This window comes from Mobula hypostoma, chromosome 23, assembly GCF_963921235.1.
Source record: "Mobula hypostoma chromosome 23, sMobHyp1.1, whole genome shotgun sequence".
Taxonomy (NCBI): Eukaryota; Metazoa; Chordata; class Chondrichthyes; order Myliobatiformes; family Myliobatidae; genus Mobula; species Mobula hypostoma.
The window spans coordinates 37,021,576-37,047,914 of NC_086119.1; the positions used below are offsets into that span (position 1 = coordinate 37,021,576).

At 42.6% G+C, this 26,339-nt stretch overlaps 1 protein-coding gene across 2 annotated transcripts in view; it reads right to left on the bottom strand.

The window, feature by feature from the left end:
* The window catches only part of LOC134336677 (myeloperoxidase-like), a 76,848-nt gene that overhangs the window by 43,463 nt on the left and 7,046 nt on the right, over nucleotides 1-26,339 (bottom strand). For both annotated transcript variants that reach the window (XM_063031035.1, XM_063031034.1), the window contains exons 3-4: nucleotides 12,163-12,256; nucleotides 9,292-9,458 (exon numbers count right to left, since the gene is read on the bottom strand). In XM_063031035.1, the coding sequence (XP_062887105.1) occupies nucleotides 9,292-9,458; nucleotides 12,163-12,256 (261 nt within the window). The remainder of the gene's footprint in view (nucleotides 1-9,291; nucleotides 9,459-12,162; nucleotides 12,257-26,339) is intronic.

Sequence of the window (26,339 nt, forward strand, 5' to 3'; positions counted from 1 at the left end):
TTTAGTGAATTAGACGGAGTTATTACATTTCCCAAAGTGTACAGTCACAGACTGGTTCTGGAACAAGCAGGATAAATAAAGGAGAGTCAGTAGATGTTGTTTACTTGGATTTTCAAAAGGCTTTTGACAAGGTGCCACACATGTGGCTGCTGAACAAGAAAAGAGCCCACGGTATGACAGGAAAAATACCAGAGTGGACAGAAAATGATCTGGCAGGCAGGAGGTAAAAAGTGGGAAAAAGAGGGTCTTTATACATCAGTGATCTGGATGATGGAATTGATGCCTTTGTGGCTAAGTTTGTGGACAATACGAGGATAGGTGGAGGGGTAAGTAGTGTTGAGGAAACAGGGAGTCTACAGAAGGTCTTGGACCGATTAGGAGAAAGGGCAAAAAAGTGGCAGATGGAATATAGTGTAGGGAAGTGCATGGTCATGCACTTTGGTAGAAAGATTAAAGACATAGACTATTTTATAAACAGGAAACAAATTCAGAAATCAGAGGTGCAAAGGGTCTTGGGAATCCTAGTGCAGGTTTCCATTAAGGATACGTTGCAGGTTGAGTTGGTAGTAAGGAAGGCAAATGCAATGTTAGCATTCATTTCGAGAGGACTAGAATATAAAAGTAAAGATGTAAAGCAGAGGCTTTATAAGGAATTGGTCAGACTGCACTTGGAATATGATAAACAGTTTTAACAATATAACCATATAACAATTACAGCATGGAAACAGGCCATCTCGGCCCTTCTAGTCCATGCCGAAATCTTGCTCTCACCTAGTCCCACCAACCTGCACTCAGCCCATAACCCTCCATTTCTTTCCTGTCCATATATCTATCCAATTTAACTTTAAATGACAACATTGAACCTGCCTCAACAACTTCTGCTGGAAGCTCATTCCACACAGCTATCACTCTCTGAGTAAAGAAGTTCCCCCTCATGTTACCCCTAAACTTTTGTCCTTTTACTCTCAACTCATGTCCTCTTGTTTGAATCTTCCTGACTCTCAATGGAAAAAGTCTATCCACGTCAACTCTATCAATCCCGTTCATAATTTTAAACACCTCTGTCAAGTCCCCCCTCAACCTTTTACGTTCCAAAGAATAAAGACCCAACTTATTCAACCTTTCTCTGTAACTTAGGAGATGAAACCCAGGCAACATTTTAGTAAACCTCCTCTGTACTCTCTCAATTTTATTGACATCTTTTCTATAATTCGGTGACCAGAACTGTACACAATACTCCAAATTTGGCCTTACCAATGCCCTATACAATTTCAACATTACATCCCAACTCCTATACTCAATGCTCTGATTTATAAAGGCCAGCATACCAAAAGCTTTCTTCACCACCCTATCCACATGAGATTCCACCTTCAGGGAACTATGCACCATTATTCCTAGATCCCTCTGTTCTACTGCATTCTTCAATGCCCTACCATTTACCATGTATGTCCTATTTTGATTAGTCCTACCAAAATGTAGTACCTCACATTTTTCAGCATTAAACTCCATCTGCCATCTTTCAGCCCACTCTTCTAACTGTCCTAAATCTCTCTGCAAGCTTTGAAAACCTACCTCATCATCCACAACGCCACCTATCTTAGTATCATCTGCGTACTTACTAATCCAATTTACCACCCCATCATCCAGTTCATTAATATATATGACAAACAACACTGGACCCAGTACAGATCCCTGAGGCACACCACTACACACCGTCCTCCAATCTGACACACAGTTATCCACCACTACTCTCTGGCGTCTCCCATCTTGCCACTGCTGAATCCATTTTACTACTTCCATGTTAATGCCTAACGATTGAACCTTCCTAACTAACCTTCCATGTGAAACCTTGTCAAAGGCCTTACTGAAGTTCATATAGACAGCATCCACCGCTTTACCCTCGTCAACTTTCTTAGTAACCTCATCAAAAAATTCAATAAGATTTGTCAAACATGACCTTCCACGCACAAATCCATGTTGAATGTTCCTAATCAGACTCTGTCTATCCAGATAATTATATATAATTATAATTATAATTATATATATTTATATATTATATAATTATATATAATTATAATCATAGTTTTGGCATATTATTGAAGCAAGGATGTGCTGGCATTGGAGAGGGTCCAGAGCAGGTTCATGAGAATGATCCTGAGAATGAAAGAGTTAATTTATGAAGAGCGTTTGATAGATCCTGGCCTCTAATCACTGGAGTTTAGAAGAATCAGGAGGGATCTCATTGAAACCTATTGCATTTTGAAAGGCATAGATAGAGTAAACATGGAGAGGATGTTTCCTGTGGTGTAGGAGTCTAGGACCAGAGGATACAGACTCAGAATAGAAGTACGTCATTTAGAATGGAATGAGGAGAAATTTCTTTAACCAGAATCTATGGAGTACATTGCTATGAATGGCTGTGGAAGCAAAATCATTGGTTATTTTTAAAGCAGAAGTTGATAGGTTCTTGTTTAGTAAGGGTGGTAATGGTTATGTGGAGAAGACAGGAGAAGGGTTAAGGAGATCATAAATTAGTAATGACAGAATGGCAGAGTAGACTTGGGAGGCCAAATGACCTAATTCTGCTCCTTTGTCTTATGAAAATTATAAATATCAGCACTGGTGAATGTAGTTAAAATTTTAACTGACATTGATGGCTTTCATCCAGAAATTTATCCTTTGCTGGGAATTTTACTATATTTTGAAATTTGTTCTGAGATTTAAGCACCCAATCTACATAATCCAAATTATTTCTTCATTTAATCCTCATTCTATCACCTTTTTTTCTAAGCCTAATGTATAGATTTTGAACCAGGACAACATTTTTAAATACAAAAATAATATTAGCCAAGAACAGAAAGGTTTTCCTGGCTCCATTGGACAGGTAGTTTAGAAGTAACTAGGAATAAATTTTAGAAAATAGGAATACCTGCTTTTCAAGAAGTTTCATCAAAGAAGTACCCAAACTCTTTGAGATATGTGCTGTTTGATTTGTGGTCCTGGGAGTTCAACCGTCCTCAGAGCGTGGGACTTAGGTGACACCACTGCAAACCAGGCAGATTGTGGTGAGTCTTTTCTGATGCATTGAAATTGTATAGGTTATTAGTGAGGGTGAGAAAGACGGGGTAAATGGCTGAGGGGAATATACTCCCTGCACCATGTGGGAGGTCCTGGATATGTCCAGTGATCCAGACAAATATATCTGCAGGTAGTGACTCCAGCTGAGATCCATGTTTTTGATCAGAAGTCACTTGAGCGTTCTGTCAGGCTGCGAACATCATGCATAGAATGTTTAGGGAAGCTGTCACATCACTGTTTAAGCATGAGCAGGCAGTGAGAGTGTGGATGACCATCAGATAGACTGAGTGCAGCAGGTCAGTAGCGCTGGAATTATCTGTATCAATCTCATACTGAAAGCAGGATGGCTCCTTGGAGGAATCTGGTCTGATCCAGGATCATGCAAACGCAAGTGGCGCAATTCCATAGTTTTAGAGTAGAGGGGAAGAGTGAGAAGGAGGAACAAGACATCAATAGTCATTGGCAACCTAATAGTTAAGGGGACAGGCATGTGTTTTTTTTTCAGTAGTAGATGTAACCCCATGTTGTTGCTTGCCTGGTGCTGGGGTTGAGAATGTCGATGAATGATTATAGATCATTTTGATAGGCAAGTGGGAACTGCTCCATATTCACATCAACAATTACTTACCTTGTTGTGGCCATGAACTTCCTGTCTACCTGCACTGTACTTTATCTGTCCTGTAACACTTTATTCTGCATTCTGTTACTCATGTACTTTGTTCTATCTCAATGCACTGTTGTAACTAATTGATCTCTATGTATAGCATGCATGTTAAGTTTTCCACTGTACTTCAGTACAATGTGACAATTATAAACTCATTTACCAAGTTACAAAAATAGGTAAAAATGGGAATGATGTCCTGCAGGCAGAGTTTAAAAAACTGGAGAAAAAACATTTTTAAAAAACTGTGCCTCTGGACTACTCCATGTGTTAATATGGGCAGAAAAAAGAGGGTTGTGCTGGTCCCATTGGAAAATGGATATCTGCTTTCTTTCCCATCATGATGAGCAGTCTCAACCCAAAACACTCACTGTCTATTTCCCTCCATAGATGCTGCAGCATTTTGTTTGTTACCCTAGATTTCCAATATCTGCCAACTATCTTGTGTCTCCATTATTACAGACATGTGATGACAAAGATGAGTCAAATATTCCAGGGCATCTGGGAGTTAGGTGGAAATAGCAAAAAGGTGTACAGTGGTAAGGAATGAATATAGTATGATGGATCACAATGTAGAATTAGATCAATCTGGGTGGAGCAAAATGTAACAAAGGTCATAAATCATTGGTATGTATTACTTATAGGCCTCCAAATAGTATCTGAAATTCTGGGCACAGTATATATCAGGAGATTGGAGGTGCATATAACAGGGGTAATACGATATTTCAATCTTCATATAGACTAGTAAATTAAGCTTAATGGAATAATGTGGAAGATAAATTCATGCAATGTATTCGAGGCATTTTTAAATCAATATTTGAGGATTGAACTGGAGTTGCAGGGGGATGGGAACCGAAGTGTAAGAACAGATAGTGGACAGGTGATGGAGGTCAATGTTAAGACCTCAAAGTCAGGAATCAAAAGATTGAGCTTGGCGCGACTAATGTTCTGAGCTGCATATATTTCAATGTAAGAAGTATTGTAGTAAAGGCAGATGAGCTCATGGTATGGACTAACACATAGAAATAAAATATTTAGCCAGTAGTGAGACTCGGTTGCAGGAAGAGCAGGACTGGGAGCTCAATATTCCAGGGTTACCTTGTATTAAACTGGACAGAGCAGAACGGATTAAAGAAGGAGGAGTAGCGGTATTAGTCAGGAAAAACGTCATGGCAGTACTCTGTCAGGACAGACTGGAGAACTCAACTAGTGAGGTGTTATGGGTGGAACTGAGAAATAAAAAAAAAAGTATGACAATGTTAGTTTATGAAGACACGTAGTCCCCTTTTAGTAAAGCATGCATTAAGAAATGATACATTATTAACTATGTTATTTAGTTACAATGATATATTAGTTAGTGGGGCTATATTACAGACCACCTGACAGTCCTAGGGATTTAGAGAAATAAATTTGTCAAGAGGTCTCAGACTGTTGCACAAAACATAAGGTTGTTATAGAAGGTGATTTTAATTTTCCACAAACTGGCTGGCACTCGCATACTGTAAAAGGATTAGATGGGATAGAGTTAATCAAATGTGTTCAAGAAAGTTTCCTTAATCAGTAGATAGAAGTCCCAACAAGAGAGTATGCAATAGTAGATCTACTATTAGAGAATGAAACTGGGCAGGTGACTGAAGTATCTGTAGAGGAACACTTTGCATCTAGTGAATATGATGCCACTAATTTCAAAGTAAATGTGCTAAAAGCTAGGTCTGCTCTGGGGTGTGGGGGAGTGGTGGGGGTGTTGAGATTCTAAATTGTAGAAAGACCAATTTTGATGGTGTCAGAAAGGATCTGGCAAGTGCGGATTAGGACAGGCTGTTTTCCAGCAAAGGTATACTTAGTAAGTGGGAGGCTTTAAAAAGTAAAATTTTGAGAGTACAAAGCTTGTATGCACCTGTCAGAATAAAAGGGAAGGATAACAGGTTTAGGGAACCTTGGTTTTCAAGAGATATTGAAGTCCTGGTTAAGACGAAAAGGAGGTGCATAGCAAGTATAGGCAGGGAGGAACAAAAAAGGTACTTATAGAATATAAGAAATGCAAGGGAACACCTAAGAAAGAAATCAGGAGAGCTAAAAGAAGGCATGAGGTTGCCCTAGCAGACAAGGTGAAGGAGAGTCCCAAGGGATTATACAGGTATGTTCAGAGCAGAAGGAATGCAAAGGCCAAAACTGGTCCTCTGGAAGATCAGAATTGTAATCTATTCATGGAGCCAAAACAGATGGAGGAGATCTTAAATGAATTTTTTTGCATCTGTATTTACCGAGGAGATGGCCATAGCGTCTATAGTAGCTAGGCAATGTGGCTGTAAGGTCATGGACCACGTACAGATTATAGAGGAGGGGGTGTTTGCTGTCTTGATGCAAATTAGACTGGATAAATCTCCAGGGCCAGACAAGGTGTTCCCTCAGACCCTATGGGAGGCAAGTGCAGAAATTACAGGGGCCCTAACAGAGGTCATCCTTAGTGACAAGTGAGGTATGGGGGCATTAGAGGATGGTTAATGGTGTTCTGTTGTTTAAGAAAGGCTCTAAAAAATAAAACTAAGAAATTATAGGCTGGTGAGCCTGATATCTGTGCTGGGAAAGTTATTGGAAGGTATTCTAAGGGATTGATTTGGGTAGACAGGAATTGATTAGGGATAGGCAGCATAACTTTGCGTATGGTAGGTCGTGTCTAACCAATCTTATAGAGTTTTTTGAGCCAGTTACCAGGAAAGTTCAGGAAGGCAAGGCAATGGATGTTATCTATCTGGACTTTAACAAAGCATTTGACAAGGTCCCATGTGGGAGGTTGGTCAGAAAGGTTCAGTCACTTGGTATTCAAGATGAGGTAGTAAATTGAATTAGACATTGGTTTTGTGGGAATAAACGGAGAGTTGTAGTTGATGGTTGCCTCTCTGACTGGAGGCCTGTGACTAGTAGAGTGCCACAAGGATTGGTGTTGTTTGTCACCTATAATAATGAACTACAAGATAATGAGGTTAACTGGATCAACAAATTTGCAGTTGACACCAAGATTAGGGGGGTGTAGTGGACAGTGAGGAAGACTATCAGAGCTTGCAGCAGGATCTGGACCAGCTGGAAAAATAGAGTGAAAAATGGCAGATGGAATTTAATGCAGACAAGTACGAGGTGTTGCACTTCGGTAGGACAAACCAGTGAATGTTAGGACACTGAGGAGTGCGGTAGAATAAGGGGATCTGTGAATGCAGGTACATAATTCATTGAAAGAGATGACACAGATAGATAAGGTCATAAAGAAAGCCTTCATATATCAAAGTATTGAGTACAGAGAATGTGATGTTATGTTAAGATTGTATGAGACTTTGATTGTCTAAGGCTTAATTTGGAGTATTGTGTCCAGTTTGGGTCACCTACCTACAGGAAAGAAGTGAATAAGGTTGAAAGAGTACAGAGAAAATATACAAGGATGTTGCCAGGACAGGATGACCTGAGATATAAGGAAAGATTGAATAGGTTAGGACTTTGTTCCTTGGAACATAGAAAATTGCAGATAGATTTGATAGAGGTATACAAAATCATAAGGATTACAGATAGGGTAAATGCAAGCAGGCTTTTCCACTGAGGTTGGTTTGGACTACAACTAGAGGTCATGGGTTAAGGGTGAAAGGTGAAAAGCTTAAGGGGAGCATGAGAGGGAACTTCTTCACTCAGAGGGTGGTGAAAATGTGGAATGAACCGCCAGCACAAGTAGTGCATGCGAGCTCGATTTCAACATTCAAGAGAAATTTGGATAGGTACATGGATAGTAGGGGTATGGATGGCTGTGGTCCAAGTGCAGGTTCATGGCACTAGGCAGCTTAAATGGTTCGGCTAGACGAGATGGACCAAAGAGCTTGTTTCTATGCTGTACTTTTCTACGGCTCTATGACTCCATAAATAAGTAAAGGCTATTTTAGACCTTTTTTTGTGAAATGAGAAATGGTTGATTGATAATATTGTCAACAAGCGGAGCAACCATAACATGATAGAATTTTACAATCAGTTTGAAAGGGGTGTATTTCTATGTGCATATAGGGCCGTAAATCTAAATGATGGGAACTATGAATGAATATGTGGAGGTTTGACTGTGTTTGATCAGGAGAATGCATTGAAAGGCATGATTTTCTGTAGAAGCACCATCGAGAGTGCCTTGTCTGTCTGCATCGTTGTGTGGTACAGAAGCTGCAAGGCATCGCACCCTACAGAGGATTGTAAAAATCACCAAGAGGATCACCAGAGTCTCCCTCACCACCTCACTGAGCGTTGTATACAAAGGACCTACAGCATTGTTGTGGAGCCCTACCACCCATCCCACAATCTTTGATCCACTACCATTAGAACGGAGGTACAGGAGCATCAGGACGAGGCCTGCCAGACTGGGAAGCAGCTTCCTGCCTCGTGCTGTGAGTCTAATGAATACCCTGCCACCACTGAAATCTCATCACTGTGACTCTGAGCTGTTTACTGTTTACCTGTACTGTTTTACACAGTTTTATTTTGTTTTACGCACTGTGCCTGACATATATTTTGTGGGTGCACTGTAGGCCAGAGGGACATTGTCTCATTTGGTTGTAGATATGTACAATCAGATGAAAATAAACTTGAGATTGAACTTGAACTTCAGAGGAGACAAGTGATGGGACATATTTTTAAAAAAAGATCATTTTGGTGCTGATAACAAAAAGGATGGTATTTTTAAATGGTGAGAGACTGGGCACTGTTGATATTAAATAGTACTCGTTTGTGCTTGTACTTGAGTTCTGGAAGGTCAATGTGTAGGTGAAGTAATTCATTAAGAGAGCAAATTATATCTTAGCTTTTATAATGAGAGAAGTCAAACACCAGAATAAAGAAATCTTATTGCAATTGTACACAATCATGGTGAGAACACAATTGCATTATTGTGTATATTTTTAATATCCTTTTCCAAGAAATGACATACTTGCATTTCCACAGATGGTAGATTTTCATATGTTAAATTGAGAGGACTGGGATTGTATTCTTTAGAGTACAGAAGAGCTTGAGGAGATCTCATCAAAGTTTATGAAGTTCTTAAAAAGATCGATGGGCCAGATGCATTGAGAATACTTCTCCAGACTGAGGAGTAGACACTGATTGAAAATACGAATATAAGAGATTCGGCAGATGCTGGAAATCTAGAGTATAACAGACAAAATGCTAAGGGAACTCATCAGGTTAGACAACATCTATGGAGAGGAATAAATTGTTCATTCCTCTCCGTAGATGCTGCATGAGCTGCTGAGTTCATTGAAACCCAGAAGTAGGCCACATTGAGGAAACATTTCTTCACTGAGAAGATGTTGAATCTTTGACATTCTTTACCATGGGTGCCTATGGAGGCTTAGTCATTATGTTGATTGCAAATACAGATTGACAAATTTCTGTTCTTTGAGGAAATCAAAGGGTGAAACTGGAAAATGATGTCGACATAAAAGATCAACAACTATGCTGATGAACAGCATAACAGGCTTGAGAGGCCAGATGACCTCCTATTTGTTATGTGCTTGAAACATTTTTAAACTGACCTGTTATATTGATTGTCCATTGCTCTTCCACATGAAGCTTGTGTGTCATTGAAGCCTCCACATTAGCAGCACTTTGCACCATATGTCTTCTCATTGCTGCCAGCTGCTTGAAGAAAGTCAGGTCATGTAAAGATGCCAGGGATGTGTTATCACCATTTCCTCTGCCACTAACACAGGAAAGAACAACAATCTGATGGGTTTCATGACAGACACAAATTAATTTGAGCAAAATTGTGATTTGTGATGAGTCATAAGAAATGAGAACGTAAGAAGTAGGAGCAGGAGAAGGCCATAAGCCTGTCGAGCCAGCTCCGCCATCCAATCATATCATGACTGTTCTGGCTATGGACTCATCTCCACCTACCTGCCTTTCCCCCATAACCCTTAATTCCCCTACTATGCAAAAATCTATCCAACCTTGTCTTAAATATATTTACTGAGGTAACCTCCACTGCTTCATTGGGCAGAAAATTCCATAGATTCACCACTCTCCGGGAGAAGCAGTTCTTCCTCATCTCCATCCTAAATCTATTCCCTCGAATCTTGAGGCTATGTCCCCTAGTTCTAGCCTCACCTACCAGTGGAAACAGCTTTCCTGTCTCTATCTATCCCTTTCATAATTTTATATGTTTTTATAAGATCTCCTCTCATTCTTCTGAACTCCAGGCAGTACAGTCCCAGGCAACTCAATCTCTCCTCATAGTCTAACTCCCTCATCTATAGAATCAACCTGGTGAACCACCTCTGCACCACCTCCAAAGTCAGTATATCCTTAAGGAAGGAGACCAGAACTGCATTCATTACCCCAGGTGCGGCCTCACCAGTACCCCGCACATTGGCAGCATAACTTTCCTGCTCTTAAATTCAATTCCTCTAGCAATGCAGGCCAACACTCCATTTGCTGCATTGATAGCTTGCTGCACCTGCAAACCAACCTTTTGTGATTCATGCACAAGCACTCCCAAGTCCCTCTGCACAGCAGCGTGCTGCAATTTTTTTACTATTTAAATAATAATCTGCTCTTTCAGTTTTCCTTCCGAAGGGAATGACCTTGCATTCACCAACATTGCATTCCATCTGCCAGACCCTTGCCCCCTCACTTAACCTATCTATATCTCTCTGCAGACTCGCTGTATCTTCTGCACTATTTGCTTTTTCACTCAATTTAGCACCATCAGCAAACTTAGATACACTTCACTCAGTCCCCTCTTCCAGATCATTAATGTATATCTTGAACAGTTGCAAGCCTAGCACCGACCCCTGCGGTACACCGCTCACCACTGATTGCCAACCAGAGTAACACCCATCTATCCCAACTCTCTGCTTTCTATTAGGTAACTAATCCTCTATCCATGCTAACACACCATTTGCAACTCTATGCATCCTTATCTTATTGATAAGTTTTTTATGTGGCACCTTATCAAGCGTCTTCTGGAAATCCAAGTCAATAACAACCATCTGTTCCTCTCTATCCACTGTGCTTGTTATATTCTCAAAGAACTCCAGTAAGTTTGTCAAATAGGACCTGCCTTTGCTGAATCCATGCCTCATCTGCCTGATGGATCCATTTCTTTCCAGATGCCTTGCTATTTCTTCTTTAATGATAGCTTCAAGCATTTTCCCAACTAATGATAGCTTCAAGCATTTTCCCAACTAATGATAGCTTCAAGACTCATACGCTTTGAACATACGTTTCTACAAGATTATTATGATATAATCAGAGTGAACAATATGGTTTTACAGCAACCTGAATATACAAATTATATAAAATTCAATAATGTGGCATGTTTGGGACTTTGGTAGTTCTGAAGTGCCAGAGTTTCTGGATTATTTGCAGGTCTCTAATCTCTCCCCACTTTTTACTTATAGGTATGTTGACAAGTTGAAGCCAAGCTCCTATGGATATCTATAGAAGCTCCGAGCTCACTTGTTGAACATTTTCATTAATGCCCACCATTCAAGGTGTTACACTTTCAACCTATGATGTGTGGACGAGCTTCTGTCAAGTACGTTTATACATAATTTCAAACTCTCTGAGACTTCACAATGATATGAAGTGTCTTGAATGTTATACCAACACCTACAAAAGTAGTGGATCAGCAAAATAGCTTTCAGACAAAAGAGGGTCAATGTGGGCCATTGTGGAAATTACTGCTGAAGAGGTTCAGGTCTATTTTTCAAAGATGATTTAATTCAATGTTTGATTGCATTATTTCTGATGTACAGAGAGGTACATGCACAAATCTGGATCCAAATGATTGGATTTTGCAGAGGTATAAATTTAATCTTACTGATCAGATTATAAATATTATTATCTGACAATGATTTCTTAAAAATGCTATTTACAATAAACACTTTGGAAAAATGCAGATTTCAGGGCTATCTCATTAATGGTCAATAAATAAAAATAAATCTGCTGAGAGATATCACCAGGGACTTCACCTGAAGTTTCATGTTTTTCAAGTCTTTTACAAAAGATGCAAAGCACTTTAAGCCTTATAATTTTAATAAATGTGCCCAAGGCTTCCAGATATGTTTCATGTAATTAATCCAGTGGAAAACTAAAGTGCCTAGATGGATGAAACTGATGAAGCAAATGAACCAGAAAATGGTACATTTCCTGTAATTAAGAGTAGATTAAAGAAAGGAAAGCACATTGAATTATACTTTAATAACCGTAACGATTGATTTGCAGAGCTGAAGATAGGTATGGTTTGGTTCAGGTAATTAACAATTTACTTGCAGATCAATCAGTATAAAACTACCATCAGTAATTCTAAATCTAAACTGGTTCCATCATCAAGTTACTGAAAACACATTTATTTGTTGATTAGCCTGTAGAAGGGTGTTGTTTTCAAGGTTATTACTCACCTTCCTCTTGTCTCTTTGATCACTTCATCCAATTGTTTGGCAGCTTCCTGTGCAGCATTTTGCTTGATCAGATTGCTCTGAACATCCTCAGAATCTGCATATGGAAGTGGAGCACTTACTAAAGTCAAGTTTGATTATTCATTTCATTGGATCACTTAGAGAGCCTAACTACATATGGGTCCTAATTCTTCCTGTATGACCATTCCTGACATTTTATATACAGGTTCATAGAGCTCTGTGGCCTTACATTACTACCATGAGTGCACCAACAATGATGGCAAAGGTTATAAATCCAGATAACTGTAGCCCTCTGGTAATCTTCAACTCTCTCATCTCGTCCGTTCTTTTAAAAAAAGAATAACACCTCACATGGTTTCTTAAACCCCCATTAACTACAGGATCTTGACACTTGAAGTGTGTAATAAAAGCAGAAATTTTTGGAAACAATCATTGGGAGTCATCTGGAGAGAAAAATTTACGTTTTTGACCTATTGTCATGATCTGTTAATAGTTTCCTGCATTTTCTATTTTTATTTCAGGTTCCCTGGAATTAGTTCCCTCATGATGACTCTACCATTGCTCTGCTCCATATTCATTTGTTTTGTAACACCCTGGTTCACGTTTTTACTGCTATGCTATAGGAATTTCATTTTTGCAGTTCTGTAAGAGCAGTCTGTTTGGGTTATTGTTGAAGATAAGGGAGTGGAGGAAGAGAGTCATCCAGTTAGAATGGTAGAACTGGGAGAAGGTTCAAGAGAACACTGGGGGAGAGGCTTTGTGAGGGACACTTAAGGTTGGTCCTTTGTTCGGCAGGAGATGAAGAGAGGAGACGCTGGAGAAAATGGATCATAGGATTCGACTCGGTGGTAGACTGTGATTCGATGGAGCCAGGCGCCGAGGTCAACTGAGGATCGGTGAATATGAATTTTGGGAAGAGTTGAGCTCCAACTTGTGCACATTTGACTGTTTAAATATAATGGGCTTATTTTGGTTTTTTTTTATCTTTCTTTTCTTTATTAACCCTTTAGGTAAATTAAGATTCATAAATACAATTCCTCTAATCATATGCAACGTGCTCTCTGTTATTTCTTGGCACTGAGTTGTAACAGGGTAGCAAATAACACAGCATCCACAGAGAGGGTGGGAGAGTTGTCTCAATCTTGCGGGTAGGTGGGACCGAAGTATGTATTCATAGAAACATAGAAACATAGAAAATAGGTGCAGGAGTAGGCCATTCGGCCCTTCGAGCCTGCACCGCCATTTATTATGATCATGGCTGATCATCCAACTCAGAACCCAGCCTTCCCTCCATACCCCCTGACCCCTGTAGCCACAAGGGCCATATCTAACTCCCTCTTAAACATAGCCAATGAACTGGCCTCAACAGTTTGCTGTGGCAGAGAATTCCACAGATTCACCACTCTCTGTGTGAAGAAGTTTTTCCTAATCTCGGTCCTAAAAGGCTTCCCCTCTATACTCAAACTGTGACCCCTCGTTCTGGACTTCCCCAACATCGGGAACAATCTTCCTGCATCTAGCCTGTCCAATCCCTTTAGGATCTTATACGTTTCAATCAGATCCCCCCTCAATCTTCTAAATTCCAACGAGTACAAGCCCAGTTCATCCAGTCTTTCTTCATATGAAAGACCTGCCATCCCAGGAATCAATCTGGTGAACCTTCTTTGTACTCCCTCTATGGCAAAGATGTCTTTCCTCAGATTAGGGGACCAAAACTGCACACAATACTCCAGGTGTGGTCTCACCAAGGCCTTGTACAACTGCAGTAGTACCTCCCTGCTCCTGTACTCGAATCCTCTCGCTATAAATGCCAGCATACCATTCGCCTTTTTCACCGCCTGCTGTACCTGCATGCCCACTTTCAATGACTGGTGTATAATGACACCCAGGTCTCGTTGCATCTCCCCTTTTCCTAATCGGCCACCATTCAGATAATAATCTGTTTTCCTATTTTTGCCACCAAAGTGGATAACTTCACATTTATCCACATTAAATTGCATCTGCCATGAGTTTGCCCACTCACCCAACCTATCCAAGTCACCCTGCATCCTCTTAGCATCCTCCTCACTGCTAACACTGCCACCCAGCTTCGTGTCATCCGCAAACTTGGAGATGCTGCATTTAATTCCCTCATCCAAGTCATTAATATATATTGTAAACAACTGGGGTCCCAGCACTGAGCCTTGCGGTACCCCACTAGTCACCGCCTGCCATTCTGAAAAGGTCCCGTTTATTCCCACTCTTTGCTTCCTGTCTGCTAACCAATTCTCCACCCACACCAATACCTTACCCCCAATACCGTGTGCTTTAAGTTTGCACACTAATCTCCTGTGTGGGACCTTGTCAAAAGCCTTTTGAAAATCCAAATATACCACATCCACTGGTTCTCCCCTATCCACTCTACTAGTTACATCCTCAAAAAATTCTATGAGATTCGTCAGACATGATTTTCCTTTCACAAATCCATGCTGACTTTGTCCGATCATTTCACCGCTTTCCAAATGTGCTGTTATCACATCCTTGATAACTGACTCCAGCAGTTCCCCCACCACCGACGTTAGGCTAACCGGCCTATAATTCCCCGGTTTCTCTCTCCCTCCTTTTTTAAAAAGTGGGGTTACATTAGCCACCCTCCAATCCTCAGGAACTAGTCCAGAATCTAACGAGTTTTGAAAAATTATCACTAATGCATCCACTATTTCTTGGGCTACTTCCTTAAGCACTCTGGGATGCAGACCATCTGGCCCTGGGGATTTATCTGCCTTCAATCCCTTCAATTTACCTAACACCACTTCCCTACTAACATGTATTTCACTCAGTTCCTCCATCTCACTGGACCCTCTGTCCCTTACTATTTCCTAGACTTAGACAGCCAAGGAAACCAGGAGAATTTCATTTGTGGGGTATTGTCCCAGATTGATATTGTTGGATGTTGCGTGATTGCTCTGAGCATTTATCCAGTGCATTGAGTGTTTAATCCTGTGTTAAACTATTGTCAAGTAACGTAATTAAGATACGTGGTTATGGACGCTGCAGGGATGGAGCAGTGGTGCGAATCCACAGGGTTACCGGTATTGAATGCATGTATATTGAGTGGGGTGGACATTCGTATCTGTGATGAATTGTTAATCCAGGCTTTAAGTACCATTAGGAACAGTTACGATCATGGAACGGAGGTTTGGCAAAATGGTGGGCAGAGACTTTGTTTTAGCTTAGACTAGTGCTGACGTAATGACAGTGGATCTGCCTGGTACTATTGGGGCCCCAGGAAGGGCCACACTTTCCAGGAGGAGGGTAGTGTAGGTGAGTGTGCTGAATCAGAAGCCAAGTTTCCTGTAGCTGTGGGCGGGGACTTTGAAGACTAGTTGCTCTTATTTCTGCGGAGCGAGGGGAAGGAGTGGTCTGATGTGGAAGGTCTAACGAGTCCTCCAGCAAGGGATGGGCATCCTGTCTTGGTAGCGGCCCTTACCTCCCTGACAAATAAAAGCCTAGGTTCCAAGTCTCTGTTACCGCCTGCTCAGCATGTTCTGGGGGATACTGCCACCCCCGATGGGAAGGAAGAGTATGAGACTTGGGCAGAGCAGATCTCTCAGAGACTGGATTAGCGGCAGAGCTCTGATGATATGAAAAGACAGCGACTGGTAGAGAGTCTGAGGGGATCGGCTACTGACATATTGAGACCGTTAAAGACACAGATCCCCTTTGCTACCTCTGCAGGCTACATGCAAGTGCTAGAAAATGTTTTTGGCGCGACAGGAAGCCCAATGGAGCTTATGACGGGGTTTCAGAACATGCTTCGGGAAAAAGAGGAGCATCTTCCCACCTACATTTTTCGGCTAGAGAGACAGCTTGTGGTGTAGAGGGGCCATTCAAACGGCTGAGGGGAATCAGTTAAGAATTAACCAAGTGGCGAAAGGTGCAGTCGCAGGACTTGATCGTTTGGCGTCTCTGAATGTCTCATAAGACGCGTCCCCTCCCTCACTTGTCGAGCTGATCAGAGAAGTAAGAGAGGAGAATGTGATGGAGGCACAGGAGGCCCCTGTCAGCAGGGTACAGTCCTCAGTAGTAGTCCCCTTGGCTGAAGTGACCGCTGATAGCCCATCCCAGGGAGTGGTAAAGGAGCTCATGGCAGAGTTTAGGACTGAAGTGTCCTGGTTGTCATTGGCGGGTGTGGCCACCCTGCACGACAAAGCCAACAGGGAATTGGACCTACGAAGGGGATGGACTAAGCAGAGGGCTGCTAGTGAATGGGGTCCCTCGGGAAGGGGAGCGACCGGTATTGTCTGTTGTAACTGTGGTGAACAGGGACGCTTCAGTCGGGAGAGTGAAGTACGGGAAAACATTTGGAGAATGAGCCCCCGGGTACCAAAGTGGAGAGAGATGTTGGGAAACTGGAGGTTGGAAGAGAAGGTTGATAGAGAAGGTGTTGAAGCTGGAAGACCTCTTTTCTACTGACAAGTTTGATTTGTGTTGTTCCAAGTGCACTTGCCACACCATCCAGATGACACTCCACAGGCGTTCAGTCCCCGACCAGTATATGGTCCCAAGAATCAGGAACTCGTTGGCCTGTCTGAGTGGTGGGAAGTGGTTCAATGTGCTGGACTTGAAGAGTGGGTATTATCAGATTCCCATGAGTGAGGCTGTCAAGGAGAAGACGGCAGTCATATGTGCACTGGGATTCTTCCATTCAAAAGGATGCCCCAGGGCATATCGGGGGCCCCTGCGACCTTCCAGTGTATCTTGGAGAAAACAGTGGGGGATATGAACTTACTTGAGGTATTGGTGTATCTGGGTGACTTCATAGTGTTCGAGTCCACCTTGGAGGAAATCAAAGCAAAGCTACTGAAGGTGCTGGGCTGCCTGAAAACTGAAGGGTTAAAACTTACAAGTGCCATTTCTGCAAGACGCCTGTCAACTATGTGGGGCACATAGTCTCATGGAATGGAGTAGGTATGGATCCATCTAAGATAGAGGCGGTAACCATATGGCCAAGGCCCCAGACTGTGAGCGCCCTGCACTTGTTCCTTGGATTCTGTGGGTACCATCGGAGCTTCATGAAAGGCTACTGTAAAGTGAGTTGCTCTTTAAATCAACAGCAGTGCGGTTACCGTCCCTTGGGGAAGAAAGGGAGGAGCACAAGAGAACAGGATGGTAAAGATTATCTTAGACCTTCGGAGCCTTTCAAGCAAGATGGTATGCAAAATGTGAAAAGGTCTTTCAGATGCTGATGGAGCTGCTGACTAAAGCACCTGTGCTGGCTTTTGCAGACCCCCGATTGCAATATGTACTGCATACAGATGCTAGCAGAGAGGGCTTAGGGGGTGTTCTGTATTAGGATCAGGGCACAGGGTCAAGACCTGTCAGATTTGTTAGCCAGAGTCTGTCACCTTCTGAGTGAAATTACCTAACACACAAGTTGGAGGTCCTGGCCTTGAAGCAGGTATGGTGGGTAAGCTAAATAATTGTCTATACAGTGCAAAGTTTGAGGTGAGGTCGGACATCCCATTAACTTATATCTTGACCTTGGCGAAATTGGATGCCACAGGGCCATCAGTGGTTGGCAGCATTGTCTGCCTATGATTTCAGCCTGAAGTAATGGCCAGGGAGTTGGAACATTGATGCCAATGCATGGTCCCGATGTGCACATGAAGCACTGGACAGGGACGGAGAGTGGGAGAGCATTGCTGTCCCTAGAATGAAAGCCAAACACCAGTTTTCCATCATGGGGGAAAAGCAAGGGCAGAATCGATCGATAGATCATTTGGGATCCTCTGATGGTGCCATTCCACAAGCTTACTGCAACCTGGCTTCCCCAGGTGGATGCATAACGATCAGGGCCGTGGTTTCGAGAGTAGGCTCATACATGAGTTACTGAGCATGTTTGGAGTTGAGAAGTCGAGATCTAAGCCTTATCACCTGCACGGTGATCCCCAGCCCCAGAGGTTCAATCGGACCTTGCTAGACATGCTTGTTACCTTGGAGTTCAGTAAAAAGAACAAATGGGGTCAACATATTGGACACCTGGTCCACTGCTACAACAGTACACAGAATAAAGCTACCGGGTACTCGCCATATTATCTGATGTTTGGGCGCAAAGCGAGGTTGCCCGTCGACCTCTGTTTTGAGACTGGCAAAGAGGATCTATCACAGAAAACTTATCGGAAGTACGTGTCTGATATGAGAAGGGAGCTGAAAAAGGCTTATGAACTAACTGAGGTCTTGGCTACTAAGCAGAATCAAGGAAAAAGAGGTATAATCAAAAGATTAGGTTCTCCCAACTAATGCCTGGAGACAGAGTCCTCATAAAGGATTTGGGGCTATCAGAGAACTGTACGTTGGCTGACTGTTGGGTGGCTACGCCCTGTGTAGTGGAGAATCAGATGCCAAATGTACCAATGAAACCAGAGGATGGGAATGGACCAGTCGAGATTCTCCATCAGAACCACCTCTACCTTTGGGACAAGAGGTGACCCAGAGCCTGATCTGGACCCTACACCTAGTCTGCAGTGACGTGGGGGATCCGATGGAACAGCAGCAGGAAGGATTAGACCTGACCCCACCCCTGAATGTGATACGGACTCGGAGGATGAGGAAATGGGGTGTGGTACGTGCTACCCTTCACAAACTCCCCTATAACTGATGAAGAGATTCCCAACCTTTCTCACGCTGAGGCGGATGAAATGGGGGGGGGTGCACTAGCAGTGGACAAGCGGGCTTACAGCTGGACAATGAAGGGAGACTGGGCCCTAAAGTAACTGGGAATGAAGCTGAGCTCAGCCAAGTGACAGGGGGATCGGAGTTGCTGGAAGGCATGAGTAATGAGCAGGGGGAGGCCTCACCATGTAGACAAAAAAGATCCCAAGGAGTGTCTGAAACTGAAGAAGGAGATGATAGGATAAGGAGGTCTCAGTTGGTGAGTATGCTCTCACTGGTACAGTGGTAAAAGTCCGTCAGTATCGCGGGAGAGAGGTGAGCTTTCTTGATGCTCCACAGGAAATAAAGGCCTTTTTGATCAGGATGGAGGTGAGATCAGGGACCAGGTGAGATCCTCGTAAATGTGGACACCAAGGAAGTTGAAGCTTGATACACGCTCCACTACAGCTCCGTTGATGTAGATGGGGACGTGAGTGTGACTCCTAGCATGCCTAAAGTCCACAATGATCTCCTTGGTCTTCTGGGTATTAAGGGCCAGGTTGTTGTCGGCACACCACGCAGCCAGGTGCTGGACCTCGTCCCTGTAGGCCGTCTCATCATCCCCTCTGATCAGGCCAACTACTGTGGTGTCGTCTGCGAACTGGATTCTGGAGTTAGAACCATGTACAGGAACGCAGTCATAGGTGAAAAGGGAGTACAGAAGAAGGCTCAGCACTCAGCCTTGAGGCACGCTGGTGTTCAGGGTGAGAATAGAGGAGGTGAGGTTGTCTAATCTAACTGATTGGGGTCTCTTAGTCAGAAAGTCCAAGGTCCAGTTGCAGAGGGAGACGCTGATACCAAGCTGGCGAAGTTTGGCGATCAGCTTGGAGGGGATCACAGTATTGAATGCCGAACTAAAGTCAATGAGCAGCATTCTGACGTAAGAGTTGGGGCTGTCCAGGTGGGTCAGGGCAGAGTGAAGTGCCGTGGAGATGGTGTCCTCTGTTGACCTGTTGATGCGATAGGCAAATTGATGGGGGTCCAGGGTAGTGGGCAGACAGGATTTCAGATGTGATAGAACCAGTCTCTCAAAGCACTTTGCAATGATGGGGGTGAATGCAACTGGGCGGAAGTCATTCAGGCCCGTGGCAGTGGAATGCTTCGGCACTGGCACGATGGTGGCGATTTTGAACTGCCTGGGCCAGGGACAGATTAAAATTGTCCGTGAAGACCCCGGCCAACTGCCCTGCACAGACTCTGAACACACAGCCAGGTATTCCATTCGGACCAGCCGCCTTCCATACATTCACTCTGCTCAGGGTGGCGCAAACATCGGAGGTGGAAAGTGAGAGAGGCAGTTCACCAGGTGGGAGATCCGCTTTGAGGGTGACTTCCTTGATCTATCGGTCAAAGGGAGCGTAGAAGTAATTGAGCTCATCAGGGAGGGAAGCAGAGCTGGAAGGGGGCACAGTACTAGGTGGTTTGAAGTCTGTACTGACCTATATGCCATGCCACATACGCCGGGGGTCTGAGGAGTTGAACTGCTCCTCGATTCTCTGTATATGTGTTTAGCCTGAGAGATTCCCCTCCTCAAGTTGGCCCTGGCTGAGCTGTAAGCCTCCCGGTTTCCAGACCTGAAGGCTGAATCTCTGGCTTTGAGCAGGAGGCGAACCTCTCTGTTCATCCATGGTTTCTGATTGGGGAAAACTTTTATTTGTTTTTGTGATGTCACTCTACCTACACACTTGTTGATGTGCTCAAGGACAGAGTTGGTATATAAATCAATGTTAATCTGAGAGTCTGTGATGGCATGGGCAGCAAACACGCTCCAGTCTGTGTGCTGAAATTGGTGCTGAAGAGCAGAGTCAGCCCCCTCCAGCCAGATCTTAATAGTCTTCATTGTGCGTCAAACATCAAGCAATCTTGGCATGGGCTGAATGTTACTACTCAGTGCTAGCATCTTGTATCTCCACCCCTGTTCACTTTACACCTCACCTTGTCCAAATACAGAGGACCCAGCTTGTTTTTTTAAAGCTCTCTGAGCCCCATGCCTAGAGAGGAAACCAATAGCCAAAATGCTCTTTCTCACTCTGATCTGCAACCATTGCCATACACCTAGTGCCAAGGCCTGAACCTTAATGACTACATTGTTTTGGAGCATATGGCATGCTGCTACAAATCTTGAACTCACTCTGTTGAGGTCTGCAAGGTTTCCCTGAGCAGCTTAGGTGGCAAAATGGTTCAAGCACATCAGATATCTGCGTTATGTCTGTGCTGTCTCTTTGTACTCTCACTGGCTGGTCTGTGTGAGCCATATGGCTGAATGAAGTCCCATTATTTATGGACACGAGTTTCTCATCCGGTTGTAACTCTCTCATCTCCCATAGAGCATCAAATGCAGATGTCACAACAGACTCGTAGAGATTAAGGGTATTATGTCCGCTTCAGAATTTTGGGTCTATTCAGTCTTTTGTGGCACGAAAGGCTGCCAGATCAAATGGACACTGAGGATTTTATTGAAGCTACCTCTGAGTTTGATGCCTGAGCCTTCTTAGTTCAACAGCGTCTGGGAATCTCTGGTAAGCAGAAGACATTATAAACTATTGCCAAGACATCTTGATGCAGAGGAGTTCATTATTCTCAATAAGTCTGCAGACCTTGGTGAATCTCATTCACAAAATTGCTACTGAGTTCTGCCAAGTGAATGGTTCTGTAAAAAATGCTTGACAGATATGGCATCCATCCCGTTCTCCTCCCTTCTGTTCTATCAGAATGTTCTGTTCTTCTTGCCTTATGTTCACTCAGTCATGTTGCAATCCAAGAACAATGATTTCTAAAGTATTTTCTGGACAGCTAAGGAGCAACTGATTCCTACTGTGGTTTTGAATTCAAGCCAAACTCACTGCTCCCTGTAAATTTCAGCAACGCAAAAGAAGCTCCAAGCAATTCAAAGCAAAACACCCAGAAGAAATGAAATAACAACTCACTTGAATATATTAAATGATCTTAAATAGCGGAGTTAAGGTGAATGAGCTGTCATTGCTGTTACTTAATGCCTGATCCCTAATGCATATTAAACCTTTAGTTTTAATCGTAGAGTTGGGCTTCAGTTTGGCAGTATCAGAAATTTGCTTGTGGTGAACATCACTGGTGTGTGATGGCATTATACATGCTATACGCACAAAATGCTAGAGGGACTTACGGGTCAGGCAGCATCTATGGAAGTGAACAAACAGTCTTCTTTTCAAGCCAAGACCCTTCTTCAGGACCGAAAAGGAAAGAAGATGACGGCAGAATAAAAAGGTAGGGGAGTGGAGGAAGGCTAGCTGGAAGATGATGGGTGAAGCCAATTGGGTGGGAAAGGTAAAGGGCTGGAGAGTATGGAATCTGATAAGAGAGGAGAGTGGACCATATGAGGAAGGGAAGGAGGAGACCCTGGGAAAAGTGATAGGCAGGTGAGAATAGGTAAAACACCCGAGTGGGGAATAGAGGAGGGGGGAGGGGGAGGCAATTTTTTTACTGGAGGGAGAAATTGATATTTATGCCATCAGGTTGGAAGCTACCCAGATGGAATATCAGGTGTTACCCTTCCACTCTGAGGGTGGCCTCTTCAAGGCATAAGTGGAGGTCATGGACTGAGGTCAGAATGAGAATGGGAATCAGAATTAAAATGTTTGGCCGCATTGAAGTTCCGCTTTTGGTGGATGGAGCAGAGGTGCTCAATGAAATGGTCCCCCAGTTTATGATAGGTCTCACCAATGTAGAAGTGGCCGCAGTGGGAGCACCTGACACAATAGACACCCCCAGCAGATTTGCTGGTGAAGTGTTGCCTCACCTGGAAGGAGTTTGGGGCCATGAGTGGAGGTGAGGGAGGAGGTGAATGGGCAGTGTGTAGTACTTAGACCACTGCAGGGATAAGTACCAGGAAGGAGATTAGTGGGGAGGGATGAATGGACAAGGGAATTATGGATGGAGCAATCCCTGCGGAAAGGAAGAAGATAGTGGAGGTAAAGATATGTTTAGTTGTAGGATCCCTTTGGAGATGCCAGAAGAAGCAGAGGATGATGTTTTGGATGCAGAGGCTTGTGGGGTGGTAGGTAAGATCAAGAGGAACTCTAACATTGTTAAGGCAGTGCGAAGATGAGGTGAGCGTGGATGTTCGGAAAATGGAGGAGATGCAGATGAGGGCAGTATCAATATTGGAAGGTGAGAAACCATGTTCTTTGAAGAAGGAGGACATCTCTGATGTCCTGAAAAGGAAATCTGCATCCTGGGAACAGAGGCAAAAGAGCTGAGAACAGGGAATAGGATTGTTACAGGAACTAGGGTGTGAAGTGCTATACTCAAGATAACAGTGGGAATTGGTAGGTTTATAAAAGATATCAGTAGATAGTTCATCTCCAGAAATGGAGGCAGAGAGATCAAGAAAAAGGACTGAGGTGTCAGAAACAGCCTTCTGGGTGTGGGTGTGGGTGTGGGTGTCTGATACATATCATTCTTTGGATGTCCTTCTTTAAATCATTTTTTACTGGGGATAGGGAGGTGGACAGATGGGGAGTAGTGCCATGATATCATAACAGATCAATAAAAATCTACTATGTAAGTTATTTTTTCCACTATTTCACAATTAGATTCAAATGGAAAATTCCACAATTAGATTCACATGAAAATATCCATGAATTTAAAACTGAAATGAGACAAATAAGAAGAAAATCTACTTATTCCAAGTTCTGGTCTATCAAAAAACTTTGCCACTATTCACTGCAGCGTTATCTTAAATACTTGGATGTGCACTGGTCAAATGTGGAACTCATAAACATCAGTTCTATCACATGACATTAGGTGTAATCTTCCTTTAACTGAAATGAGCTTTGATCAAGTAAATAAAATGATGATTCCAGTATGTCCTTGCACTTCGATCACTGGTGTTTCTCAATGGCCAAAATAGACATAGCAATTGAGGTATAAACTGACCAGCACGTGCTGTCATTTAACTTTGATTTCCATTGATGAGATGAGGAGAATCTTACCATGATCGAACTACGACAGGATAGATTGCATAAGCATTACAACATCTACTACTGCAGAGTAATATTCTTTGGTATTTGTGCTTCTGCATTGGTTGGGTATGAATCTAACAGTCCAAGAGTCTTTTAACAATACCTTGACAATATTCATGGCATTTTGTCTTGTTGAATAGTGTCTGTTTTTCTTCTCTTCATGCGGTACATTTTAAACCCAGTGGCCACTTACTTAACCTGTACACCTACCCGTTAATGGAAATATCTAATCATCCAATCATGTGGCAGCAAATCAATACATAAAGGCATGGGGACATGGTAAGAGGTTCAGTTGTTGTTTAGACCAAATATCAGAATGGGGAAGAAATGTGATCTAAGTGACTTTGACTGTGGAATGATTGTTCGTGCCAAACAGGGTGGTTTGAATACCTCAGAAACTGCCGATCTGCTGATTTTCATGCACAATAGTATCTAGAGTTTAGGGAGGATAGTGCAAAAACAAAAAAAAATTTCAGTGAGTGGCAGGTGTGTGGGCAAATACGCCTTGTTAATGAGAGAGGGCAGAGGAGAATATTCAAGCCGACAGAAAGGCAACTATAACTCAGATAATCATGTGTTACAACAGTGGTGTGCAGAAGAACCTTGAAGTGGCTACCGCTGCAGGAAACCATGAACATACAGTCAGTGGCCACTTTATTAGGTACAGTACGTACCTAATAAAACAGACACTGAGCGTACTTCTCAGAATTTAACATCAACTACCACTGTTTTTCAAACACATTATATGATATCTGTGCTGTCACATCAGTTTAATTGTTTCTCCAACTTGGAAATATGACTCATGTGAATGGATTCCTGAAATCATGTTATTGCTATAAATTGGAAACAACTTGGATTGGGGGAATTTTGAATCAACACTTCCTCTTCATTGAAGTAATTTATAGAGTGCTCTTAATATTGAAAAATACCCTGGGGCTATTCAAGGAAGAGTTCTAAAATATAACTTTTGATACTGATCCAGGGAAGGAGTTATTAAAGTTTCTACCCAGAAGAGTTAGTAAAAGAGCTAAGTTTTAAGGAAGATAGAGGTTTAGAGAGGGAAAGAGATTTAGGAAGAGCAATTCTGCCATAAATGGAGTGTTGGGAGCATTAAAATTGGGAGTGCACAAGAGGACGAAACTGGAGGAGCACCTGGCCACTAGTGTTGACATATCAAGAATGTTAAAGCACAAAACACCTCGCATTGTCATTGCAGAGGGCTGTAAAATTGACATATAAAGGTAAGCAGAGATAAGGATGGAATTATAAAAATGAGGCATTGCTGAGCTGCAAGCCACTGTAGGTCCGGAATAACAGAGATTTTGAATGAATTGCACTTTGTGCAATTTGGACATGTACTAAAAAGGAGGAAAAGAAGGTCAGGCAGAGGAATGCTGGACAGCTTGTTCTGGAAGATTCCTTCTTTGTGTCTACACAACTGAAGGCATAACTATCACTGACTGGTAAATAGATTGGACTATAGAACTTAATTGGAAGTTCATTTCACCCACAAATTTTGAATGATTTAATTTTTCTGAGTTATTATGGAGAAGTGAAATCAATTCACCAATATTCCTGTCCTCAGCTAACTTCATTATTTGTTTACTGAGTAAACTTCCATTTTTCTTGTGTTGACCTGATGGTATAAATCCTTCACTTACTTTTAGCTTCAGTAATTGTCATGCAAAACCAAGTCAGTTTACTTTTGAGGTTTGTTCCAGATTGAATAAATTATATTTATCTTCCAGATAAACCAAAATATTGATGATATGAAACATTAAACTGTGGATGTGGTAATTAAGAAGAATCAAGAGTCACTAGGAGGAGGTATACATGCTGACCGGGGTGGCAACAACATAGCAGATAGAATTGAATTAAGAAAAGCACAAGGTTAGAAAAACAAATACAGAATAATTTTTAAATGGTGAGAGATTGAAAAGCATTGAGTTTCAAAGGGACCTAAGACCATCCAATAAACAAAGCACTGAAAGCTAACCTGCAGTTTCAGCAGGCAGTTGTCAAGATCAGTGGTATAATCCCCTTTATTTTCAGGTGATTTCAGCATAAGAGTAAATCTTAGTGCAGTTATAAACTAACAGAAAGTCATGCAATACAGAAACATGCCCCTTAGCTAACCTAATTCATATTGACCAGTCTCCACACACTTCTATTGCCAGGCTCTACCTCTCACCAACATACCAGGAGTAATTTTCAATGGCCAATTGATTTACTAGTCTGCACATCCTTGGGACTTGGGAGGAAACTGGAGTGCCCAGAGCACTTTACAGTCATGGGAAGAACATGCAAAACTCCACACAGTCACCTGAGATCAGGATCAAATCCAGCTCACCAGAGCTGTGAGACAGCAGCTCTACTAGCCTATAGCGTCAACAATGTGCTCCCTATAGGGTGAACACTGTGCTGCCTATAGGGTCAACACCATGCTTCCAATAGTGTCAACACCGT